The sequence below is a fragment of the Lupinus angustifolius genome, chromosome LG06 (genome assembly GCF_001865875.1).
Source record: "Lupinus angustifolius cultivar Tanjil chromosome LG06, LupAngTanjil_v1.0, whole genome shotgun sequence".
Classification (NCBI taxonomy): domain Eukaryota; kingdom Viridiplantae; phylum Streptophyta; class Magnoliopsida; order Fabales; family Fabaceae; genus Lupinus; species Lupinus angustifolius.
In genome coordinates, this window is record NC_032014.1 from 8,675,877 (window position 1) to 8,686,724 (window position 10,848).

The 10,848-nt window shown below is 29.9% G+C and overlaps 1 protein-coding gene across 1 annotated transcript; it reads left to right on the top strand.

Annotated features, from left to right (window-relative positions):
* LOC109349584 (ribose-phosphate pyrophosphokinase 1-like) lies at window positions 5,713-10,848 on the top strand. Its single transcript, XM_019590441.1, has 8 exons — window positions 5,713-5,973; window positions 6,110-6,283; window positions 7,098-7,346; window positions 7,704-7,847; window positions 7,924-8,091; window positions 8,590-8,659; window positions 9,569-9,650; window positions 10,417-10,848. The coding sequence occupies exons 1-8, from the start codon at window positions 5,836-5,838 to the stop codon at window positions 10,595-10,597; spliced, it is 1,206 nt and encodes a 401-aa protein (XP_019445986.1). The 5' UTR covers window positions 5,713-5,835; the 3' UTR covers window positions 10,598-10,848.

Here is a 10,848-nt window from a genome sequence, read left to right on the forward strand (position 1 = left end):
CTTTCTCTGTGTGGATAATGTAGTCTAAACCAATATTGAATCTTCTTACTTACTTTGAATATAAATATTTTATAACTATTAATTTATTTTGATAAATCTCGCTCTATGTCTTATCCGTACACAAAGATAGAGTTTAAATCCTAAAGTTAATGGAAGTGGTCTCGACTCGAGTCTTTCTTCATATCTCATTTGAGCTAAAAAGTGGTCAACAATTATAATACTGCCTCTTCTTTCTCTCTATGTAGATAATGTGGTTTAGACCAATGTTGACTCTTCTTACTTACTTTGGATATAAATATCAATACTTTATAATTATTAACTTATTTTGATAAACCACCGCTATATGTTTTATTTGTGCATAAATATTGAGTTTAAATTCTAAAGTTACGGAAAACGGTCTCGACTCGAGTATTTCTTCCATATTGCACCGAAGAATACGTAGGAGCAAGATGAACTTTTGTGAGACACAAAAATAAAAAAATATATTTCTTATCCAATAAAATCACTTGATTAAATAAGTTTTTTTTGGGATATACTTAGTTTTATGTGATTATTGCGGGTACTGTTTAGTAAAGGTCAGACGGTATGTTAATACTTTCCTCGGTCCATAACCAAATCACAAGTCTAGAGTACTTGTTCGAAGGCCAATCTATCCAATATTTGGGCAGAAAATAATTTTCTATGTTTTGACCGCAAAAACATGGTGGCGACTCCAAACTTGTCGCGTGATCGGTGTTCAGTCAAAAATCGGGATGCGACACTACTCGTTTGAAAGTTCGTGAACTTTAATTGAATTAGTTTTAAGTTGAAAAATGGTTTGAGTTAAGATCGACTCAAAACTCGATCTGAGTCAATCTCTAACGAGTCACACTGAGCCAAACACAACTCATTTCGATCTTTGGATGAAAGCAAAAAAATACTGGCGTATATTCCTAATCGATAACACACATTTTTACATTAATACACCACTCAAATGACAAATATTTCTTATCTATTTAGGGGAAAAAATTAAATTTAGTAATTAATGATTCTAATATATTTAAAAAATTATATATTTATTAAATACATTTAACTTTTAAGTCAAATGGTTGTTGATCTAGATAATGATAATTTTGTTTGTTTTCAAGCAAATTTTAGAGTTCCATCATGAATAAAAAAATAATAAAGCTTGTTCAAATCTAGTTTTACCATCTCTTAAATCTTTTTGACTTGATTGTAATTAGTTAAAGTCCAATATAAATAAATTTAGTGATTTAAAATATGTATTAACTATAGGTGAGTAGGACCCGTTCATACTCGCTCATGCAGTTTGGCCCAATCATAATTGGATGCAAATAAGGTCTACTCTCATAAGGTTCAAGTTCGAGTTCCAAAATTAGATTCATGCAATATTTCAGGTCGGGTAGGATACAAACATGATCGTCCCAATCCTTCCTATGATTACTCACCTATCATGTTTGTACATGTTTCTATTCAATTGCATAAAGAGTAATGAATTCTCTTTAGTCGAAAGTATCATTGATTATCAAATTTTTCGTCATATATACATGATTAACAATATATACATAATAATAAGTAAAATAATGAGAATATTTTATCTAGAAGAGATATACATTATATTTAGTTGGGTTTAAGGTCGAGTTCGAAGGTTGTGTCAGTCGATATTTGGGGTCGGGTTAGCTTCAGATCTAGGGCCAAATATGGGTACAAAAAAATGACTCTACCAACATTTAGGGTCGGATAAGGGACAAACCTTACCCGACCCAACCCGATCCTTGCTCACCCTAGACTATTAACTGTGTATGATTTATATACACTTTCACTACATCATTCATCAATGATTATCATTCTAAGTAATGAGCACTACAAATTTGATATTGTTACTCGCTTAAAAGTTCGTGAACTTTAATTGAATCGATTTTAGGCTAAAAAATGTTTGAGTTAAACTCGAATCAAAACTCGACTTGATCAATCCTTAATGAGTCACACTAAGTCAAACCCAACTCCTTTTGACCTTTGGACTTAAGCAAGAAATATTGGCTTATATTCATGATCGATAACATACATTTTGACATTAATACACCACTCAAATGACACACCATTCTTATCTCTCTAGGAAAAATACTTTTAAACTTTTTATTTAATTATTCTAATATATTCTAGAAACTATATGTTTGTAAGGATATAAATTAAAAATATTTTTAATAACTTCTTTTCTTAAATTTTATTAAACATATTTAGCCTTTGATTCAAATGGTTGTTGATCTAGATAATGAGAATTTTGTTTCTTTTTAAGCAAAATTCAGAGTTCGATCATGAATCAAAAAATAATAAAGCATACTCAAATCAAGTTTTACCCCTCTTAAATCTCATAAGCTTGATTTATGTTAGTTAAAGTCCAATATAAATAAATTTAGTGATTGAATAAAAATCATAGAAAAGAATATATGACTTTTATACACGTCACTATATATCCCATCAATGATTACCATTTTAAGTAATGTGCACCATAAATTTGATTTCATTACTCGCTTGAAAGTTCGTGAACTTTAATTGAATCAATTTTAAACTGAAAAATAGTTTGAGTTAAGCTCGACTCAAAACTCGACACAAATCAATCCTTAACGAGTCATGCTCAACTTTTGGAAGGAAGCAAAAATTGTTGCCTTATATAGACTTATATTCATGATCAATAACACACATTTTCACATTAATACATCAATCATATGACAAGCCCTTCTTATCTCTATAGGTAAAATACTTTTAATTTTATTAATTAATTATTCTAATATATATTTAAAGTTATATATTTACTAGCAGGACGACATGCACGTTATGCTTGTTGACTCACATTTTTACTTTTTGGTATAAAATATTTAAGTTTTATATATTTTATTTTGGTGAGTTAAAATATTTTTTAAATTGAATGTACTTTATATTGTAATTTTTATTGGGTACACTATATATTATATTTTTTGTCTTTATTTTAATGGTCAAATTAAGGTAAGAGAGTGGTTAATAATTAATATATCGGTAGTAGTTATATATGAATATATGATTTTTTTGTAAAAATTAAAATTGTTAAGGACAAAATAGGAAAAAAATTATATTATGGTGGTAGTTATGCTATGTTATCCCTTCATATATAGTATAGATATAGAAATATAAATAGATATAGATATAGATAAGAGTATAAATTAAAAATATTATAAATTAAAATATTATAATAACATTTTGTTAGTTTTATTAAATATATTTAACTTTTGAGTCAAATGGTTGTTGATATAGAGATAATGAGAATTTTTTTATTTTCAATCAGAATTTAGAGTTTGATTGTGAATAAAAAATAATAAAGCATTCTCAAATTGAGTTTTACCACCTCTTATATCTTCTTGGCTTGATTGTAATTAGTTAAAGTCTAATATAAAATAAATTTAGTAATTGAATAAAAAAATCTTGAGAAAAAAATAAATGTACTAACAATGTATGACTTCTATACACTTTTACTACATAATTTTTTATTCATATTTAATTATCATTAATTCTTCAACAAATAATTCAAATAAATGGTAAATGATATAATGATTATGTATAAATCTTTACCTTGATATTGTATAGATACTACACTCAAAATCTTTTATAAAGTCTTTTTTATACTACCAATGATATCCTCACCATATAGGTAAGAGACTAGTCTCTTTTGAGGTGTGCGATTGCCTCTTCCAACCAATATTGCTCATAGAATCGAACATTTTGATCTTTTTAGGTTATAATGAGATCTTATACTACTAAACTAACACTTTGTTGTTCTTCTATAGGTCTTTGAATTGCTTAAAATATGCATATCCATAATATTAAAGTGGGGAAAGGTTCCGTGAGCATGATCACTTTGGTATGTACTTCTTGTTTACATTTCCAACATTGTCATTCTATTGCAACTATAATATATACTTCAGTGGAGCATATTATTTGGGGACTATATTTGTTATCTTAAAAAATGTCTTACTCTATTTGTTATTTCTTTTAATTGATTGAAAAAATATTTAAGGTACAAATTTATTAGTTGAATATTTTTATGACCAATCACATTAAATGATACACGAAGTATCACACTTTCAATACATAAGATCTGCTCTCATCTTTCCTAAAGTAAATAAATGCGCCCAAATGTGAGAAAGAAACTAAGAATAAGATTTGGATGATGAAAGAAACTAAAAATAAAGAAACATGTGATAAATATTATCAAGAGAACGAAAAATGTGAGAAAGATGATGAATTTTATATTGTTTAATTTGAGTAAAATAAAAAAGAAATAGAATAGAAAATTACGTTATCTTTTCATAAACAAAAAACACCTTTAAAATAAAAAGAGTATTTGCTTAAGATAAATGGTTTCCAAATGTCACATCAATATAAATCCATTTATATCATATTTTAAATTATATGATTCATTCATATCCAATTTTAATGGATTAATTCTAATCCATCCAACTCATCCATGACTCAGTTTTCATAGATTTGGATGGATGCATATCTAATCTATTTGATTTTTATTAATCGAAAAAAGAAACTCTTTTGAAGAAAATGAATATTTTAATAAAATATTTTTTAAAATCACATTCTTAAGAAAGCCCCATTTAATTTTTTTTTGTTGAAAAAATTGCTTTATTTTATTTTACAAAAAATGTTTTTTGAAGTTTTAAAATATAAGTTTTTTTGCAATATTTTATAAGCATGTGACATTTATGATTTTACTAATATTTATACAAAATTAATATATCATTCACCATTAATTTGTATTAGTTTTTTAAACAGTCAATGATAACTATTTTAATGATGATAATACAATGATAGTGTATAAAATGTTTGTTAATGGATATATCAATGAATATTCATTGAATATAATAGATGGATTCAAATTCTGCATTACTAAAATTATGCATTGGATTATATCCATTTAAATCCATTAGCACATTTTAGATGGACTTAATTTTCTTGGATTCGGATAAATTGTAGATTATTAATAATTTTGTCATATCTTTTTCCATAATATTTTTCTCTATTCATCTTCTTTTTCTCTAAAATTAAATTACGGCTTCTTTCCATTCATATTTAATATTATTAATAATAAAAATTTATTTCGATAATACATAAATATTACATATTAGTTGTTCTAAGTTTTATATAAAAAATAATTTATCATTATTTAAAAACAATAAATATTATTTTTGGGACAAAACTATAATAACGTTTCCAAAATGGATACTACTCTCGGTGGAGTGAAATCAATAATAGGCGCATGTTCCTCATTCTTTCCTGGCCTATCGGAAAAGAAAGAGATTTTAGGACTTATTGATTGTGATTATCCGGACAAATCACCTTACTTTATGGTAGAATATTGATTTGATGAATTGAACACTAACACATATTCCATTGCCAATAAATTCGAATGATATAAATTATGCTACAAAATCTTTGTACGTCTCCTAAAGAAATCCTATCTTACACGTAAACCAATTATTTATTTATTTTTCTTATAATCGGAAAATATATACTTTTTGGATCCTCCCTTTTTGTTTGACCCTTTTAAAACGAATTAACACGTTTAAAATATAATTAGAAATTGATTGATGTTGGTTGAATTTTGTTCTCTGACCCTTTTTTAAATGACTTGACACGTGAAAAGCGAAACCCGTATCCCCGCTGCGTCACATTTCACACAGAACTTGAAATTCACTATTTTCTGCTGCAAAAACCACACACTCTCTGTTTGTGTCCCAGCGGCATAAAAAGAAGAAGAAGCCCTAACTGCTACACGTCGTCGTTTTATTTCTCATGGCTTCTTCACTCCTTCGACCTCATTCTCCTTCTTCTCTCTTCACTTCCACTTCTCATTACTCCACTCTTCGAACCTTACCACCTTCCATTCCTCATTCTCCCACCACTCGAATCTTCTCATATAATAATAGCGTGGTATTAATTTATTAATTAAACATCATTGCTTTTTAAAATTTTAGTTATTATCACAACTATTTTTTTGCATTTATTTTATTTTAACGGTTCTGTTTGCGCTGATTCATGTTTTTTTTGTTGTTGTTGTTTGTGGTAGAAATGTGGTTTGCTGGAACCTTCAAATATAGTGAACGGGAAACCGATCATTCCGGTTATGAATGGAACGACGCTTCCCAAGTTTATTGAACCTGAAAGGGCGGAGAGAACCGTCAACAAAAACGGTAACCGCTTGAAATTGTTCTCTGGCACCGCCAACACTGTACTTTCTCAGGTACCAATTTTTTACACCCTTACTTCTATGTTTTATTATCCCATCAGCCACACCATGAAAAGAGGGTGAGTTTGAGGCATTGGTAAATTTGTTACTTAGTTACCATGAAGTTACGAGTTGAAATCCCGGAAACAATCCCTTTGCTTACTGACGAGGCTGCTTTCATCTATCCTCACTAAGTGGGAGTATCGTGCAATGAGTTACAATTTTTTTTACTATTCAGTATAGTTACCCATTTAGATGAAGAAAAATGTTATTCTCACACACTTTCTGTTACCCTTTTTACACCTACTTTATAAAATCAGTAGAGTTTTGCTTAAGAAACATTGTTTGGATCATATTATAACTATATTAATAACTAGAGTAGAGTATTTAACTGAATAGATATTCATAATTTCATTTTTGATTCAGTGGCGCCATTTGGTTCATGTAGTGGGAAAGTTTTTGCCTGGAAGAGTATATGGTCACTTTAAGGAAATAGTTTATAACCTTCCAATTAGCTCATTTCATTAACTTTATTAGACAAGCTTATGAAAAGAAGCTCTGTTTAGCTTATTGAATAAGCGCTACATCTACGTGTTTAGTGTTTACCCATACACACCTATCATCTACTCTTATCGAAGGTGTCATCTAGCACAATAGCGTTCATCTATTGATGTCTTAAACATGATAGGTATTGTAAAAGATTGTTTCTTGACTTGAGAATCTGAGTAGCTACCAAACCTTCTAGTCAATTGCAATTAAATATACATGGGGTGAATTATCTTTCTGATTCACAGTTTTTTTTTTTAAACTTTTGTGTTGCTTTGAATAGGAAATTGCTCGGTACATGGCCCTGGAGCTTGGGAAGATTACCATAAAGCATTTTGCTGATGGTGAAATCTATGTGCAATTGCAAGAGAGTGTTAGAGGATGCAATGTGTACCTTATACAGCCAACCTCCGCTCCTGCAAATGAGAATCTCATGGAGCTTAAGATAATGATTGATGCTTGTCGGAGGGCGTCTGCCAAAAATATCACCGCTGTGATTCCATATTTTGGATATGCTAGAGCAGATAGAAAGGCATGTATTTTTTCATGTAACTGATATAGACTTTTGTCAGTTGTAATTTGATATGAGGATCTACATATTGCACACAGTGGAACATATATTCCTATTCACTGGCTTGCATTTTTATGTACTTTTTAGTTTTTATTCTTCTTTCTGGTTTTTTGCTGATTTGCGATGCAGCAGTCAATAACTCAATATCTCTCTCTTTCTCTCATGCACATTCAAATGGAGAATAATTTGATTTTGTCTTTGCCATCTTATTGAAAAATTAACAATCATGGTTGGTTGTGCTTTTTGCTTGATAATGGAGTTGAGCTAACCAATGGGTTTTATAAACAATGACCGGAGCTTTTTTATTTTTTCAATCAGACTCAAGGGCGTGAATCCATTGCAGCTAAACTTGTTGCAAACCTTATTACAAAAGCTGGGGCAGACCGTGTTCTTGCATGTGACCTTCATTCAGGGCAGTCCATGGGTTACTTTGATATTCCTGTGGATCATGTTCATTGTCAAGTAAGTAAGCCCTGAATTGTTCTATTTGTTTTTTACATGTTTTTTTGGTAATGACTTTGTTTATGATGTCCATTAGCCTGTGATCCTTGATTATCTTGCCAGCAAGAGTATCAATGCAAATGACTTGGTGGTTGTTTCCCCTGATGTTGGTGGTGTTGCAAGGGCACGCACTTTTGCCAAGAAATTATCTGATGCACCTTTAGCTATTGTAGACAAAAGGCGCCATGGTCATAATGTAGCTGAGGTAATAAGTGGAACAAAATCTTGAAGAACATTTTATATGCCACATTTTGTTTGTGATTGACATTTATATAAGGATTATACTTCTTAATAGATATCATTCGGTTATTCTTAGTGCTCATAATCTCGAATGGCTTTCTTCCCAGAAATAAATTTGCCCTTGCTGGGATTCTGATACTACAATAGTATGGCTAGAACTGTGACTTGTGGTTGGTTGGATATCTGATTTCCATATTAGTAGGTTGTTTGGTCATTGGCCTTTCTAAGTTACATTGGTATTTGCCAGGAATGAGGACCTATATTTGTAACTGTCATTTTTGCATGTACACATGGTTTAGCATGACATACTTATTGTATTCAAAAGCTGAAGCAGTAGTAGCAAAAACAGGACTATAATCTGTTATAAACTACCATACTCATTTCCCATATAGCTGTAGGTAAATATAGGATTACTATATGGATCTTCCAAGGTATCTCTATCTGTCTTATATTTGCCCTGCAGGTGATGAACCTGATTGGTGATGTAAAAGGCAAAGTTGCAGTGATGGTGGATGATATGATTGACACTGCTGGTAGGCGAATCCATCCCCAATTTAACATATACTTGGCTTGTCTTTACCAATTAAAGCTTTCTTGTCAAGTTACACGTCAATTTTAAACCTTTTCCACATCTTCCGAGGTGTTAGTATCAATTAATATATCTCAATATTTTTACTTTATAATGTTTGTCTGGTATTTTGTTCTGCATAGTGTGCTTCCTGTACTAGACAGTAGACACTCTTACGATTGAACTAATAGAAACACTTTTGTGAGGTTATTTATTTTGGCCTTGCTAATTGTATGAGTATTTGCACATGAATATTCGTAATCATGTATTCATTCAGTGACTGCTGAATTTAACTATTTAGATATGGAAGGAGAAAAAAATGAAAGATCAAAATAGTAAATTGTATTGATAATATTGTGAATGATGATATTAATATCTATTTATACTAATATTAGACTCCTAATTAAATAAGGAAATAAATCATAAATGATAAAATAAAATAATATCAATCATAATATATCTTCTAAGATACTGTAAACAAATCTTAGATATAAACATCATAATATGAGATCTTCTCTCTTTATCAAAGTATCATCTATATATTCTCTGTAATATAACTTAAGATATTTTTCTATATTCTTATAGTAATTTTAGATACCAATGAGTTAAATATTAAATTTAAATATAAGTATACTGTTAAGGTGTTGAGATAGTCAGTGAGGGAAAACCGTTTCATAATCATACTCTTACCCATGCATTTGCCTGAGAAGATGGTTGGTTGCTACTTCAAAGTTTCAGTATTTCCTTAAGAAGCACTTATTGATGTTTTGCTGTTTGTTTAGATGGAAGGATGATTTTTGGTAGTTTCTTTTTCTCTTTTCTTAGTTCACATGTGTTTCTATATGATGTCTTATTGAATTGTTTTGGGAATCAGGGACCATTTCTAAGGGTGCGGCACTGTTACATGCAGAGGGAGCCAGGGAAGTGTATGCGTGCTGCACTCATGCAGTTTTCAGGTACCATCTTCAATTGTGTTCCTTACATTTTTATTTATTAGAATGAATATTCACTTTAGTCCTTATAAATTTTTGCGCGTACCAATTTGATCTCTGAAAAAATAAAAAACTCAACTCAACTAGTACTCAATGATTATAGGTGTAAGTCAAAACATTCCCTATCAAGGGTCATAAAAACATGATAAAAACGATTAATTTGATCCATATTTCATATTTTTGGGGACCATTCTAAGGTTTTTAATTGTTCAGAAATCAAATTGGTATAAGTAAATTTTTTTAGGAAGCAAAAATAGGTCTTTTACTCTATTTATTATATTTCTCCCGTAGGTAATAGTAGTAGTAGGTGAAGTTTTAGAATCTACAGTCCACTGCTTAAATGTGAACGGTGCTATTGTTACACTTGTTTGATCAATGTTCTTCAATATCCAATAATTTACATACTTGTTTAGTTTATAATTCAAATTGCTACATTATGTATGTAGCACCAAGCCACCAATACTTCAAAATGATCATTATTCCAATATCAGATACCTATCATGTAGGACACTTCAATACTATAATATATATTTTAAATTAGAGCATTGTTTTCATTCCCTTTTTTGTCAATGAGCCAACATGAATACACCAAAGTTTCATTCCCTTGAATGATTAATTTAAGCAGTGTGAATTATTGTAAATCTTCACCACATATCAGCATTTATGTTCAGCATTAAATGTGAAGCAGTATTGAGATTATGGTAGTTATATCTTATTTTAATTATCACAGCCCTCCTGCAATTGAGAGATTGTCAAGTGGCTTATTTCAAGAGGTGATTGTTACAAACACCATTCCAGTTGCAGACAAAAACTATTTCCCACAGTTAACTGTTCTCACCGTTGCAAACCTGTTGGGTGAAACTATTTGGCGTATTCATGATGATACCTCTGTCAGTAGTATTTTTGAATGAAAAGTCCAAATTACCTTTTTACAGTTAGTTTTTTATTTCCTTTTGGATATTTGGATAGAGATTACTAAAGTAGGTTTTGCTTCTCTGAATAAAGCATTTTCCATAAGTATATTAGACATCAAACACCACTTTTTTAGCATATTTAATTTAAGGAGCCTGATTATTTGAAAAGTATGTTGGATCTTGTTGATACCTTTTTTATTGTAGTTAAATTTTTTACTGGTATAATATTTGCAGTTTGTTTTATTTAA